Source organism: Lycium barbarum, chromosome 2 (genome assembly GCF_019175385.1).
Source record: "Lycium barbarum isolate Lr01 chromosome 2, ASM1917538v2, whole genome shotgun sequence".
Taxonomy (NCBI): Eukaryota; Viridiplantae; Streptophyta; class Magnoliopsida; order Solanales; family Solanaceae; genus Lycium; species Lycium barbarum.
Window position 1 is genome coordinate 110,640,034 of NC_083338.1, and position 16,402 is coordinate 110,656,435.

The window sequence follows — 16,402 nt, forward strand, 5'->3', positions numbered from 1 at the left end:
TGTAAAAAATAACATGACAAGTAAAATGAGTTAAACAAAAAATATTTACTACAAATTAAAAAATAGAAGTTCTTCATGACCCCATATTAAACACCAACCAGTATTAAAAAAAAAAAAAAAAAAAAAAGTGGAACCCACCACATCCAAACTCACGGGAAAAAAAAGTGGACCCCATATTAACAAAATCAAGCAATATTAAAAAAAAAAAGTGAATCCCATATTAAAAAAACAAACAATGTTAAAAAAAAAAGTGCTTAGAAAATCAAACAATTAAATCAATAATGATGAATTCATTGCTACATGCGTATCAACCCATTAGTGGGAGCAAATGAAATTATTGTACAACAACATAATTAACAAAATCAAGCAATATTAAAAAAAAAAGTGAATCCCATATTAAAAAAACAAACAATGTTTAAAAAAAATACTTAGAAAATCAAACAATTAAATCAATAATGATGGACTCATTGCCACATGCGTATCAACCCATTAGCGGGAGCAAATGAAATTATTGTACAGCAACATACTTAAAATACTTATATATTAAAATAAGATAGAATTTAATTACTTTTTCATTTTTTCCTTACTCTAATAAATGTGAAAATAGATTAATGTCATAAAAGAAAAAATAATATTAAATGGAGATCAAATAATTAATAAGGTAAATTAGTGAAATTATAATTCTAATTGACGTTTCCTTAAAAAACCGTGTAAAAAACAACATGACATGTAAAATGAGTTAAACAAGTAAAAGTGCACCCCATATTAAAAAATCAAACAATATTCATGTAATTTCTAAAGTATCTCATTAAGTCAATAATAATGGATTCATTGTCACGTGTGTATCAATCCATTAGTGGGAGCAAATGAAATTGCTTTTCTTCAAAAGGTTAAGTAGTCAAACCATACAATTTTTTTTTTTTATATTAGCCTGAGATCTAATCTAGATATTAAACTGTTGTATTTGCTATTCCGCCATGTCATTTATTTGTTATGTTTACTAAAATAAATATACTTAAAATATTTATATTTTAAAATAAGATAAAATTTAATTACTTTTTTATTTTTATTCTTACTCTAATAAATGTGAAAAGAGATTAATATCAAATGAAGATCAAATAATGAATAAGGTAAATTAGTCAAATTATAATTCTAATTCACGTTTCCTTAAAAAACCATGCAAAAGACAACATGACAAGTAAAATGAGTTAAACCGAAAATATTTACCAAAAATTTAAAAATAGCATTTCTTCGTTTAAATAGAAAATTAATTTCTACTTTGTTTCATTTTAAACATGTAAAATTAATTTAATAATTTGAATTAGAATTATCCAAATTCAAAATTTGATAAAAAAATAATAAGTATTTTACACTTTTAAATTAACTGAATTAAAATTGAAAGTATCAACTGATGCTTAAATATTGCTATTATTTTATTTCAAAGAGAGGAAAATACTTTTCTTTTAAACAAGTCTTTTCTTTTAAAAAGTATTAATAAATTTTCGTAGCAAACACGAATAAAATAAAGTTTTAGATACGGAGCACAAACTACAATGTTATATTAATCGTATTTTGAACATAGTATGTATATATATATATATATATATATATATATATATATATATATATATATATATTATCACTATCTAAACACAACTACATATACATAGATACACTATAATCCGAAGTGTTGGGTCCGTGCGCAGCACAGGCATAGACCGTCTAGTATATATTATATATATTATTTTTAACTATATAATAAGTGAAGGTTTTTGGTCGTCCAGAGGTATTTCCGTAAATATCCATTGTTTATTGTTGCATTATGTTTCAACATGCAGGATAAACACGTGTGCTCCAAACTGCAGACACGTACCTCTTCAAGCTCTTTCTCGTTCTCCATCTACCTCTGTGCTATTCTCTCCTTAACACAGAGGAGTGCTCTGTAGACTATTGGTAAAAAGAGTTCCGAGGTTTGTTCTTCTCAGATTTTTGTTTTAGATGTCATTGCTTTGATATTGTCTTTTCCCTTTAGTCGAAAAGCCAGGCAGAATGGGAGAGTTTTTTTTCCATCAAAAGTTATAAAAAAAAAAAAGAAACTGCGAGCCACTGAAGAAAAAGATGAAGAAGAATTGAAGCCATGTTTGCCGCTTCTTCTGAAATGGAAAAGAGAAGATTTTTTTTTGAATCTACGGGGAGTTCCCGTTAGTTTGATGATATTGTGCTTACTTCTGTTTACTTTCTCTTTATTGCAGTATGTTCTTATAATTTCTGGTCAATTTAGATATTTTTTCGTTAATTTGTATCGAATTTTTGTTATTTGCTGATGGGTTTTTTTTTTTTCAATGAGATGCTAAAATTGTTGTTAATGAGTATTTGTGGGATCTTAAATTACTAATTTCTTAGATGTTTTCTTACATTGTGCATGCATGTTTGAAATTTTCCTACATAGGTATAAACATGCTCTGCCACATTGAATTTCCATATAGGAGAAAAAAAACGAGAAGAAATTAAACTTATAGAAGAGCTTTGATGCAGCTAAGATGTTTGAAAATATTACTTAATTAGCTTAAACCATGTAATTCTGGTGAGTTGAATTTGACTTTTTTAGGTATGATTTTCTACTGGATATTCGCACTGCTCTTCGTTTTCTTTAATGTTAGTTATGGCTTACGAGCTATTATCTAATCCTCTGCTCTGTGTCTGGTCATGCTATTTTGTTGTTAAATCTTTAGCTTAATGACAAATATAATAGGAAAAAACAGTGAAAACACTATGAGCAAGCCCTACATATAATTATATGCAGTGTTGCTTTGATCCACTTCTCTTAACCTTCTTGATATCCTATGTCAGGCAGTAAAAATTTGTACGTATTTGGCTTTTCTTGCCTGAATATGATGATCCACTGGTGTGTCGGTTATATTCACTAGATTTTGTTGTTTGGTATAGTCGAGGTGCATGTACAAACCCCAAGCAGCATGAGATGAAGAATTTGCCAGAAAGTGATGATGTTTTTTCTGATGTAGAGTGATCTTCGCGGCCAAGGTCTGTCCTTCCTTTTTTTTTTTTTTTTTTTTGGTGTTATCTTTATCACTTTCTCTCAAGCAAGACAATTATTGGACAAACATATTGATATAGACACTTTCGGAGAACAACAATTGCCCGGTGAAGTTCCATGTGGTAAGAAATTGTTGATTGTGCTACACAAACCAAGATATTTTTGCATTACGTTCTAACATATAGTTGTTCTTTTAAACATCAGGCAGTTGCATATTGTGTATCCTTATTTTAGGGACGGTAAATTCTTACAATTATCAGCCCTACTGTCTTTTTGATAGGGCTTGCAATGTCAGTTGCTCTTGTGGCGTCGTTGCAACTTTATACAAATTTTGCGCGATTCTTCTTAGTTATAACCCAATCAAGAAGGTATCTCAAGTCAGAGACCGAGAAATCTCAAACTCCTCATTCTTGAAAGTCATATGTACAATTTTCACTCCAGTTCATCACTTTGCAAGATGATATGCATCAACCACTTTATTTACCTAGAAACAGGGGCGCCTTTTCTTCGGCCTGCAAAGTGTCGTTTTTATGAATAAGTTGAGACTTGAAAGTTGAATATAAATTACTCTGGACATCAAGCTACAAAAATGAACAACAGTGTCAGGCATATCCCGTGCTTTACTTTAGATTGCATGGACTGCATTAGAACTTCATACTACAAAAGTATTGCATGAAAACTTAAATTGGTGAACAAAGTTGAATCCTACGGAGTTATGTCAGAATGTTGGGCATATTTCTTTGCCTATTCGAGGTATTTATAGATGCTATGTAAAACTGCGTATGGTTATTTTCTAATTTGCGTTTATTTTGTTAGGAAACAAAGTAGGACTTGGAACTGGAATGGTGTGAATTGGGGAGAAAATCATAAACAAGATGTATATTCCAAGCAGCAGAGTTCAACATAAGATAACTTGGCCAAGATTAATCTATTTGAGAAAGGAGAGAAACAGAAGATTCTTTGCAGGTACATAACTTCAGTTCTCAATCAGAAATATTTGTGTTTATTGGTGCGAACATTCTATTTTTTTATGGAATGTTGATTTAGAATCTTCTTTTTCCTTTTAAAGAAGATTTTGGATTCTTGATTTACACGTATCTTGTTTTTTTTTTTTTTTTTCTCGAAATTTCTTGGGTAGATTCTTTGATGCATGTGGTTATTTTTGTTTAGACACTTTAATGAAAATTTTCTTCTCAACTGCCCAAACTGCAACAACCCTACAACAACAACAACAAGCCCAGTATAATCCCACCATGTGGGGTCTGGGGAGGGTAGAGTGTACGCAGACCTAACGCCCACCTTGAAAGGTAGGGCGGCTGTTTCCGAAAGACCCTCGGCTCAAAACTGCAACAACACTAAGTACATCGAATTCCATTTGGACAAAAAATTCTAAATAAGGAAGAATATTGGCACACTAAGGTGTTCGAAGATACACATGAAATAACTGAATATTTTTTATTCCATTTGTTTTCCCATAACATAGGCATCTATCCTTTTTCAAACTGAATCTCAGTTCCAAACACCTTACTGGTAGTAATTTACTATTGCAGTTTTTTCTTATTGCTACCTTCTTCCTTGTTTTTGCTGATGTGGTTTAGTACATAATGATCTTCTATCCAGTTTTTATTGTTGTCCTAAATTAGTTGAGCTATGTGAAGCTAAAGATTTTTTTTTTCCATACTGCATTCAGGGTACTGGAATTGAATAGCCTAATATATGCTTCTTCTGTCTAACTTTTCAGGTTCACGAATTTTTCTATGTATTAGTTGAAGAACATAAAAGGCTCATTTCTCACTTGGAAGATATGTTTACACACTCCAGAGCCTTTCTTGGAGGGTTGTGGTATGATGTTCTTACATTACTCTCATAATGGTATTTTATTCCTGCTTCGTTGAAAAGTAATCTAAACTGTGCTCTTTTAAGAAATCAATCTATTTTCTTGATAAAAAAGAATGCATCAATCTATTAATAAATTGCTGCCCATAAACCAAAACTCAGAGAGAGAACTGATTAATTTATCATGATATTGGAGATGAATGAGTACAATATATAGATTTATAGTGGCAATTCTAATGTGGTGTCTTGTCAGTTAGATGTACAAAAAACCTGCAGCGTATAAAAGTACAGATAAACAATAAGGGGATTAATGGATAAATTACTTCCCAAAATTTTCCTGAAGTAGTAAAGACAATACAGAGCTACCTGATCATCTGTAAATATACCACCAGTATATGTAGTACCAGTATAACTTGGTAAGAATCTTTATAGTTGACCACTCCTTAAGTTAATTTCTCCCTTTTCAACTATATGAGATACTAATTAATGCAAAAAACGAGCCTATTGGTAACTCAACTTTTCAATACCATTCAACTTGATCCTTCTGTAATTGAAGCGCGTTATGGATGGAAAATCAACATTCATGAGAAGAAATTGCTAATTCTATCAGCGCGTTATGGATGGAAAATCAACATTCATGAGAAGAAATTGCTAATTCTATCATTCTCTCCATTTTATGGAACAACTTAGTTTTTCTGAGATGCTATGACTTTCTGCCTGCAGAAGGCATCCCATTTCCTTTTAACCTTATTGTACTTCAATACTATCTTGCAGAAGATGATTGCTTAAGTTAATTTAAATTTGCAGGCTTTCCAAACTTTTGCATGCTTACTACACAACACCAATTTTGATGTTTACCTTTCTTTTTTTCAGTAGATACCCAGATTAAATATGTGTTGGCAGCTGTCAAAATCCAGATTTCATGCAATTGTAACACTGCTCATACATAAGTTGGACCACCTACATGATCATGAAAACCCGTAATATTTTTGTCTTTATAGCACGTTCAAAAATGTAATTTTATGACTTTGTTCTACAAATTAATGTATTACACCAATACTTCAGTTTGATATTTCCTTTTTTGGACAATCTTACTGCACAATTAGAACCGCGATGAAATTACCTTTCCGAATGTTGGCCCTCTAAATTTTATAACCATGTCGGGAAAATGCCTGTGCTGTGCACGGGCACAGGCCATCTAGTATCTATATTTAGTTTAGTTTATTTAGACTATTAATAAGTGAAAGTTCATGGAACGACGAAGGGTATTCCGGTAATTTTATATGGTCCAACTTTTTTTCTCCGTCTAGATACATCTCTCCTTCTACATACATCCTACACAGATCCTTTTATCGCACTAGACTAGATTTTTTCTCACTCTAAAACCTCTGGAAGTGTCCTTCTTCGTCTTCACCCTCAATTTGTGTCTCTGAAAGTGTCCATCTTCGTCTTCACCCTCAATTTGTGTCTCTGGAAGTGTCCATCTTCGTCTTCACCCTTGAGGTATGCTTCTCCCTCTTGCCCTAATTTTCTTCAAATTTACCAATTTTATGGCTTAAATTCATTGTTATTGTCAGAATTTTCATGAACTCTCTCTTCAATGTTCTTTGGCTTTTTTTCCATTGTACTGCTGAGCTATTGTCTGCTGCTTCTTCCGATTTTCTGGTGGGTTCTTTTGGTTGCTTCCTTTCTTCTTATTCTTTTTGTTTGTTTGCTTAGCTTTCTGGTGGTGGGTTTGCTTCAAAAAATCAAAAATTGTAAAATTTTGAAATGACAAACCCGGTTGAAGAATACAGTGTTTAATTTTTTGTTGATTTTTGGGACTAAATTTACTGCACTTGGAATTTGGTGATTTAGTAGCCTTCTTGCTAATTTTGGGTAAAAAGTAGAGTCTTAGTTTTGATGTTGTTCCTTTGAAGCCATTACTCTAAGCAGGACTATAATGCAAATATGGAGCTTTGTTGACTAGGTTTTCTAATTTGATTGCTCCATATCGTCGGAGAAATTTGATTTATCTTTATAATATAATATATAAAGTACAATCTTAGTTTTGATGTTGTTCCCATGAAACCATTACTCTAAGCAGGACTATAATGAAAATATAAAGCTTTTGTTGACTGCGTTTTCTAATTTGGTTGCTCTGTATCGTCGGAGAAATTTGATTTATCTTTATAATATATAACAATCTTGTGTTGAAAGTTATATCAAAATGGTCAGCTCAAATATGACCTGTAAAAGGAACCAAATCCCATCTTTTTTGGTCAAGCAGTGAAGAAAGTGGGATTACAGGGCAGGTCCTTAGATGTTAGTGAGGTCATGTCAAGTTTGAAATTAAAGGCAGGGACTTTTGAAGTGTAGACGCACTTCCAAAACAAATGAACATTCTTCTTGTATAAATGAACAAAAAATTGTACAACATCATTGATGAGTGTTGTTTTAAACTTTTTTTCTCCTTCTAGATACATCCTAGACCCTTGTGCATGACTCTATTAACAGATGGAAACAATGATTGTCTCTGTGAGCTTCTACTCTTTAAAAAAGACATATGATGCTTGTTTTAATCAAGTATGGCTCTTCTTTTTGAATTTTTGGAGTATATGAATCTAGAATGGTAGTTGTGAAACTGTAAGTACCCTTCTTATACTTCTGTAGTACCTTCGTGCTACTATTTAAGGAAATTAATTAACTTCATCAACCAAAAGTAAGAAAAAACATTAGTCTGAGATCGCCTCCGTAAATCCTTTTGGATGAAAATGAGAAAATTTACTTCCCGTTTGTGGAGAATAGAAAATGATAAGATATGGACTCTGCCATTTCTCCACGTGAGTTTTATCTCAATGCAAGTTCATAGCATTGAATCCCTGTCTTCCAGATATCTAACACCCAGCCGAAATTAATTACGAGCGCTAGCTAAATATACAAAACATATACACTGATTATTTATATTTTGTGTATATTATATTTATATGTATATTATCTATACAGTATGTCTATTATATGTATATTTATATTTACTATACAAAACCTATACATTTGCTGGCTATTTTATAAATTGGATTACCGAAAGACATTGGACTGTAATTATCTCATAAGTAAATGGATTAACAAATGAGAGAAAAAAGAGAATTACTCTGGATTATTCAACTAAAAGTTTGTCTCTGTTTAGGGCTATGATGTCTTGAAAAGGATTTCTGATGTAATTAGCCAGTCTAACAGAACACTGCTTGAAGATTTGAGCAGGTAAGTTTGCTTCATCCCTACTGCATGTTGTCTGCTTATCCCTAACCACGTTATTTCTGGAGCTTTAGAAGCTTCAGGAGTATTTTGTAACAATGAATATATGGTTGCTGATATTTTCATCATTTTTATGTTGCAGTAAATTCTATACAGTCATTCCTCATGATTTTGGCTTCAAGAAGATGCGTAAGTCATCTTAGTTCCTTTTCCTTTCTAGCAAAGCCTCATTTTCCCTCCTTGTCCAGCTTCATCTGCTTGCATGATCCTCCAGTCTTTCTTTTTCCCTGTGTCCTTTTTTTCCTCAGTTACTTTAGGTAGATGGTAATGGTAGTGGTTCTGTTAGATAATTTTCGTGTAACTTACTAATAGACTCATTGTCGTACTGTCAGGTGAATTTGTCATCGACACCCCTCAGAAGTTAAAACGCAAAATTGAAATGGTGACTTTTTTTTTTCTCTTTTCTAAATTCACTCCTTTTCTCTTTCCTCCTGATCATTATTCTCTATGTATTACACTGTCATAGGTGTGCATCCTCAGTTAAAGGGGTGAAAGTGTCTGCTTTGTAGTGCTTTTGGCAGTTGTAGGACTGACTGATCGTTTGATGTTTCATCAATTGTAATGTCCCTCTTGAAGCATGAATTTCTTATTACTGTTAGTTGATGTTCCCTACCAATGAGTTGGTTCTAAGTTGTCCTATTGTACGCCTTCAACTGTAGGATATGTATGTGGTTTATGCAGATGAGCTAACAAAGCATATATTAGAAAGTTGAGATTAGCTGGTGTCAGTCACAAATTATCCTCACAATGAAATTTTAGTTCAATATTTTTCTACGTTTATTCTCATGCTGCTTGTCTATTGTTTTACTTATTTCTACCTGATCTTTTTGCTGTGGTGAAACTCTTGGAAACAAAAAGGTCGAAGCTCTTGCTGAAATTGAAGTAGCAACTAAGTTATTGGAGGATAACACAAAAATACAGGTATTGCTTTGCCGAGTCCGGTTGAAAGTATTCTTTTTTGTATAGATAGATATTCTGAAAGCTCAAAAATTAAAAAATACTATAAATTTTTTCTCCATCTTGGTGCATTATCAGTTGAATGATTCTTGATTTATCTTTGAAATAATAAAGAAAACGGTTTTGGTTGAAGCTATGTTCCAACAGATCTGGCTTTTAGCACAACTTAATTTGCTTTTGCACACAATAACTGTTTTGATGTTTGAGATATGACTCAGAATTGGCGTCATCTTCTTGTAGGAGGATCCCTTGTATTATCAATATGAACAACTTCGTTGCAAACTTATTCCAGTTGAAATTGGTTCCCAGGAATTTCAAATGGTATGAATTTTCTTTTATTGGATCTGTTACTTCACGGTCTTTTATCTTCTGATTGTTGTATTCCTTCATTCAGTGTGTTGATCAGCAAGACAAGTATGAACATTGTGTATTTTATTTGTTCATCTGGTGCATGGAGTAATCAGCACGTCATGTCTTGTACTATCTTTATTTTCGTCTTAGATTATTATTCATCTCTGGAGTGTATGAAGTTGAATGGTGTTATTTTTGGTCAGATTGAGAACTACATGAAGAACACTCATGCAAAAACACATTCTGGTTATGCTGCCAATATTGTTCAAGTATTTAGGGCGTCAAGAGAAGGTGAAACTGAAAGATTCCAGAAGGTGAACTCTGAAGTCTCATAAAATTCATTACAACAGGTTTTTCTATTTTATTAACTTTTAACTACTTCTACCACCCAAGACTGATGTAAAATCTGTGTAACTCTCTCTGTAAGCAGTTCTTTGATACAAGTAATAGGATGCTTTTATGGCATGGTTCTCGGCTCACAAACTGGGCTGGCATTCTTTCACAGGGTTGTTTGCTTAATCTCTTGTTTAAATTTCTTCAAGCGTATTTTAAGTCATCTTATAATCCCTTAATGATTGATTCCTGCGTGATACACTAGGTTTACAAATTGCTCCTCCAGAAGCACCTTCGACAGGGTACATGTTTGGGAAAGGTGTTTATTTTGCTGATATGTTCTCCAAAAGTGCAAATTATTGCTTTGCTTCCTCTTCTGCTAGGGATGGTGTGCTTCTGTTGTGTGAGGTTAGTTAGTCCTTCAATCTAGCCCAGTTCTTTTCCCTCTCATTTTTATGTCACTCCTTTAGATAAATCCTTTTTTGTGAGCCACAACCTCTCTATATCCAGCTTTCTGTTTCACATCTTCTATTTTTTCAAGCTCTGGATAGGAGGGAAAATTAATGATCTTTCTACTTTCCTTACAGGTTGCGCTCGGTGACATGAATGAGCTGCTGTCAGCCAACTGCAATGCTGATAAGTTGCCTTCGGGAAAGCTAAGGTTTCATTCTTTTCATTTTATGTTATTGCTCAGATAGTAAACTAAAAATACAACAAAAGAAAGAAGAAAACTGTAGTTTTTGGTTATAGAGAAACCTGTTTTTGAGCTGGAAAAGAATGATTCATGGGAATATCATGATTCCTGATATTGCAGCACTAAAGGAGTCGGTGCCACGGCCCCAGATTTTGAAAAAGCTCAAGTACTTGAAGATGGTGTAATTGTTCCTTTGGGGAATCCTAAGGAGCAGCCAAACAGCAAGGTTTGCTCTCTTGTTTCTAACACCATCTTTATTTCACTATTCCATTTGCTTGAAGCGTTATGTGCATACGATGTTCGTGATTGTGAAATTATCGACTTAGCTCTTTTGTTGCTTTTAGCCATTGTCTAATTACTAAAGTTGTTATGATATAGAGGCTGCTAATTAAGCTGACACTTAGTTTAAGCATTTGTTTTCCCACTTGTAGTTTAAGCATTTGTTTTCCCACTTGTGTGTTTGACGCTTACTACATAAGCTTTACCACTACCTTACTTCATTAAATAGATAGAATTTATGATTTTAATACATTAAAAAGGTCAGAAATATCCAAAGGGAAGCTTAAAGCTTTTGACAAAAACTAGATCAAAGAATATAGCTTCTCAATATAGCTTGTTGTTTCATTGATTGCTACTCGATGGATGGGTAACAGAGAAGACTCAAAAGTTGTGCCAACTTGCACCCATGGATCACAAATCTCAATATATGAGGGTAAAACCTTAGATGGTGCTTCCTATTTAGAGTATCAACTCATGGTTAATTAGCAAGGTTGAGATTAATCCGAAAGATTAGCCTTCATAGTTTTGCTTCTGATTTTCTTCATTTGATGTCCTTAAAACAAATGTGGAATGAAATTTGCTTTTGAAGGTGAAGAATCAATCAAATGGCTTCAGTGTTCGAGCCAAAAAAATGTTTCTTCATGAAGTGTTTTATTAAATGTTTCTGTATATTCCCCCCTCATCTTTTTGCTAGAAATCTCTGTTTGCAAACAATGGAGGTTATAACTGTTTGAGGATTTTTGTTTGATAATATGACGAACAAGTTATTGTCTGCAAAAGGTGCACAATCTGCAAAATTTAGTAGAAATGGATTATTTGCTTTATGTATTTTTATGCCCTTTATCATTTTTAGTGGTTTTGCCATTCATTTTGTTGGATCTCTGGCTGTTAGTATAATCTCTCCTTTTCAGCCATGCTCTGTGACCGAATAGCTAATTGATTAGCGTAGAGATGGAGATTCCTCTTTCTGCTTTATTTCTTTTTTGTCTTTTCAAAGCTTCAGCTCCACCTAAATTCAGTCTTGGATAACTGATCAATTAGCAACAAAGTAAATCATTTTGTAAGCCTTTTCTTTTCAGTAACTCATGAGCATCACATAAAATGTTCCATTAAAACGTTCATTGATGGCTAAATCTATTGAAATTACACCGGAAAAGTTCCACAGTTACGGACTAATTTAAGAACTTACTTAGAAAGAGATCAAAATTGTATTAATTCATGCCTTTCTACTGCAACATCATCCTTATCTCTTATCTCTGATGCAGATCAAAGTCAAACCAAAAGAGTGTCTCTTCCCTTTTAAAGCTCAAGTCAGCATATAATGTTACTTCAAGTGAAGGTACACATTCATGTACTTGTCTATTGAAGATGCAATGCTTTCTATTTAATTGAGTCTCAGATTTTCTGGTTGCCTAATTTTAGATATAGGTTTTACCATGGAATATAAAATTTGATATCTAGCATGTATTTAAAGAAATCACTTCAAAGAATAAAATTTAAAGTTTATTAGAGCAAATTAAGAATAATCTTACACAGATTTACTTAAAGTTTCTATTTTCCTGAGATAATTCCCATAAGGAATAAGTGTACCAAAAAGGAACTTTCAAAGGCAATCCAAATTTCTTCTAACCCTGTAGTGGTGCAGACTATGGAATGATAGAAGAAATGTAAAAGCTATATGCTTCATATTGCCTCTTCATGGAAGATCGTACATTACCGATGTGTTGTTCTACGTTATATTATACAAAATTATCAGACTTACTTGGTTTTATTAAAAAAAAAAAAAAAAAAAAAAAGGATGCTACTTAGAGTTAAAGCACTATATGAAAACCTTAACATCTCTTTTTCTGTTAAGATATTCTGTTTATGCTCATTGCATATTCTTTTACACACTACTATGCCTTGAAATTTTTTACATCAATAGTTATTACTTATTAATTTGTTTTTGTTTTAACAGATTAGCGCTCTTAAGGAGAACATTGGAATTACCCTTCTGTTGAAAATATGCCCCATCTTATGTTTTTTCAAGCTGCTGGAGTTGAGACACTTTGATGCTGGGTGAGATTTCTTTAGTCTGTTATTTATAATTGCACATCCTACTTTCCACTCCTATAATGGTAGAACATCTACGAAATACTTAATGATCTCACTGTGAATTAACTTTCAAATTCTGAAGTATCTTATGCTTTCTCTTCTCTTTTCCAGTTAACACGCAGATGCAATTTCTACAGCCAACTACAGCTGCTTGAATCCAGATTGTAGTCCCTTACACGAAGAACATCAAAAATTTCACAGCTTCTCTCTTTCTAACAAACTTGGCAATGTAATAGTATAACTTTGTTCCGCACAATACGAAGCATATTATCTTTATATAAAGCATATTTAACTTGATAGTATTGGTTCCTTTTTGTTGGTTAAACTCCTATTAAACAAATAAGGAAGTACTTTCCGAAAGTCGAACCACTTTTATATAACAACTTTCGCTCATGCTTTGCACGGGCTCGGGATATATATATATATATATATATATATATATATATATATATATATATATATATATATATATATATATATAATAAGTGAGAGTTCACTTGGACGACGAAGGGTAACTTCGAAAATTCACTTTTGAGTCCATATCTAATGTTCCATGCATTTTAAATGCTCTATCAGATTAGTACGTGCCAAATTCTAAACACCACGTAGGGTTAAAATCATTCTTCTGGCCTCTTCTCTCATATTTTCAGTTCTCACTCCATTTCTCTCCCATTTTGCTTATTTTTTTTTTCCCTCCCTCTAAACACCACCAGGTTGTTGTTCTACTTTTCCTCCTTCCATGTTTACTCTCTTTATTTTTGCTGGTATTTTCTCTTCTTCCTTGCTTCTTGTCTTCCCGATTTTCTCCTCTTTTTTGCTTATTTTTCATTCTCCTCCTTTTTTCTGTTCTTTGTTTTGTTATTACTTCTTTGCATTCTTGAAGTGCCCACCTTCTATTTTATTAAGGAAATTAACGTTTAATTATATGATTGAAATTTGATTTTAGGATATTAATTGAACTCTAATTTCAGGGATGGACCAAACAATTGGAAGGTTCTAAATACACGAAGAGAATTGCATATAAATTGGTTGATACTAATCCCCGACCGCCTCATACTGAGAGGTAAGATGAAATTCGGAAAACTACTAAAACATTTATGTGTTTCTAAATTTTCACATTAACGGTCTTGATTGTGTATACGGTAGAAATCGGATATGAGTCATATCCGGAGAAAATATGGATCGGAGGAAGAAAAGGGCCGGGAGTTCGCACGAGGGGCGTCACACCTTCCCGAATAAGCGCTTTAATCGAAGCTGAGCAGAGGCGCCCTTTGGTCCGGTCTCTGTGCCACCGATGGTTCGGGGACACTTCCCGAGGGTTCATCACTGTTGATCCGGACACCGTTTGCCCGTGTATCCGTTGGTCCGTTATGACCGTTGCTGAAGCGCACCAGTGGTGTCACGTCATGGTCGGCCACCAACTATGCGTGTGTCAGACGGCGCCGTCAGTCCAATCCCACCAAATCCGTGCAGGGGCTGTCCTTTTTTATTGTTATTTTATTAATTCATATTGTATGAGGCTCATGGGCTCACTGCTATAAATAGGGCATATCTACCTCCCTTAAGGGGGTTGAGCTCTTCTTACTTTCCAAGAACATTTGTAACAAAGGAACTCTTGTATACTAATTCTTCCATCATTTAATTCGGCCAAGGACGCATGTCATTGTGATTAGTGCATTTCATCTATCAAGTATCATACATTGCTCACTAACCTCTATATATCGCTAACCTTCAAATATTTTGTTTTCTTTGTCTAGTACACATCAAGAACAAAACACATATCCTATACCCACCTATAAATTTAATTGATTACCCGAATCCGGGGTAAACAGTTTGGCGCCCACAGTGGGGCTAGGATAATAGTGGTCTTTGGCCTTGATTTCTACCATATTCATCAAAGCCAAAAATGTCCCTACCCATCTCTGTGAAAACGGTCCAAATGGCTGACGTCGAGCAATCCGGTCATGTCAATAATGCCGAGATCATGGCGGAAAACGAAGGGAGAGGACTGCGGGCATTGCCGAACCCCGCTGATCCGAACCCCGTTGATTCGAGGGAAGGACTCAACCGGCAAAATACCGTAGATCAAGAGAACGCCGTCCCACCGGCAACCGACCCCCTAAACACTCATCATTCCGTTACATTGTCCCGGGATCGGGGCCGAAGAGAACCGGACGCACCAAACGATGACATTAACTTGCGATTAATTTTTGAAATGTTGCAGGAACAAAGGGCGGCAATCGCCGAGCAAGGATTAGCAATTGCCCAACTGCAGAGCGGAAAGGGTTAAGCTGGGTCTGAAAAGGCTAAGGGTACAGCGGAAATCGGAAGGAACGAGCCACGGGTGGTCGAGAGTAATGATTCTGGGGCCGGTTCCTCCACCGAGGTTCTGAAGATGCTCGAAACTTTGGCGCAGCGAGTGGATTCCGCCGAAAAGAGGGTCGAGACGTACAACTCTCGGGTGGATCAGATACCGGGGGCTCCACCTCTGCTAAAAGGGCCAAACTCAAAAAGGTATATTCAAAGGCCTTTTCCTCTGAGTGCGGCCCCCAAGTTGATCCCGAAGAGATTCAAGATGCCGGATATTCAGAAATACGACGGCACCACGGACCCGCATGAGCATGTGACCTCATACACCTGTGCTATAAAGGGCAACGATATGGAAGAAGATGAGATAGAGTCGGTATTGTTGAAAAAATTTGGAGAGACTCTATCGAAGGGGGCATTAACGTGGTACGGCCATCTACCCGAGCATTCGATCACTTCTTTTGAAATGCTCGCCGACGCCTTCGTCAGAGCCCATGCCGGTGCCATAAAAGTGCAGGCCCGTAAGGCTGATATTTTCCGGATAACCCAAAGGGACGACGAGTTACTGCGGGCGTTCGTCACCCGGTTCCAGAGGGAACGGATGGAACTCCCCCCGGTGCCAGAAGAGTGGGTCGCGCAGGCTTTCACAAAGGGCCTCAACATGCTAAGTTCGGTGGCTTCGGCCAAATTGAAAGAAAGTTTGCTAGAATACGAGGCCGTAACATGGGTCGACGTCCACAATCGGTATGAGTCAAAGATTCGGGTGGAGGATGATCAATTCGAGCTCCCACCGGTAAGGATCAAAGTAAATAGAGGTTTCGAGGCACCAAGGAAGGGATACGAAACGAAGTCCGAATCATCGAAAGAAAGATTTCGGCCATATCCCCATTCGGAGAGGCAAAATGTCAGGTCCGAAAAATTAATCGAGAGTCCAAACCATTTCTCTGGACGGGGCAGCAAGCGGGTTGAGCGCCCGTCGAACAGTCGGGGACTCTCGTTTAGGAGCGATGTCGGAAGTTCCGCCAGTAATAAGGTTCCGCCAAAAATTTCGGAGTACAACTTCAACGTTAGTACTTCGGGACTTGTCTCGGCTATTGGGCGTGTCCCCGATGTAAGATGGCCTAAACCGTTGAGGTCGGACCCGGGTCAGCGGGATCCGAGCGTAGTGTGTGAATATCACGGAACCCACGGTCATAGAACCG

At 35.2% G+C, this 16,402-nt stretch overlaps 1 protein-coding gene and 2 long non-coding RNA genes across 3 annotated transcripts; all 3 read left to right on the forward strand.

Moving 5' to 3' along the window:
* The first annotated feature begins 1,813 nt into the window (after positions 1–1,813).
* On the forward strand, positions 1,814–3,043 carry LOC132626762 (uncharacterized). The gene is made up of 2 exons (XR_009577609.1): positions 1,814–1,970; positions 2,947–3,043. It is a non-coding gene; the product is annotated as an uncharacterized LOC132626762 (long non-coding RNA).
* Positions 3,044–6,274: 3,231 nt separating this feature from the next.
* Positions 6,275–13,190, forward strand: LOC132628740 (poly [ADP-ribose] polymerase 2-like; the record flags this gene model as incomplete). The annotated part of the gene is made up of 13 exons (XM_060344505.1): positions 6,275–6,394; positions 8,058–8,131; positions 8,268–8,314; positions 8,518–8,567; positions 9,044–9,106; positions 9,383–9,463; positions 9,697–9,807; positions 9,924–9,999; positions 10,092–10,234; positions 10,414–10,487; positions 10,641–10,746; positions 12,757–12,857; positions 13,005–13,190. Coding segments are annotated over 13 exons (1,050 nt in total), but the record flags the coding sequence as incomplete, so codon positions are not given.
* A 169-nt stretch (positions 13,191–13,359) lies between these two features.
* LOC132626761 (uncharacterized) lies at positions 13,360–14,565 on the forward strand. Its single transcript, XR_009577608.1, has 3 exons — positions 13,360–13,657; positions 13,865–13,956; positions 14,040–14,565. It is a non-coding gene; the product is annotated as an uncharacterized LOC132626761 (long non-coding RNA).
* Positions 14,566–16,402: the final 1,837 nt, after the last annotated feature.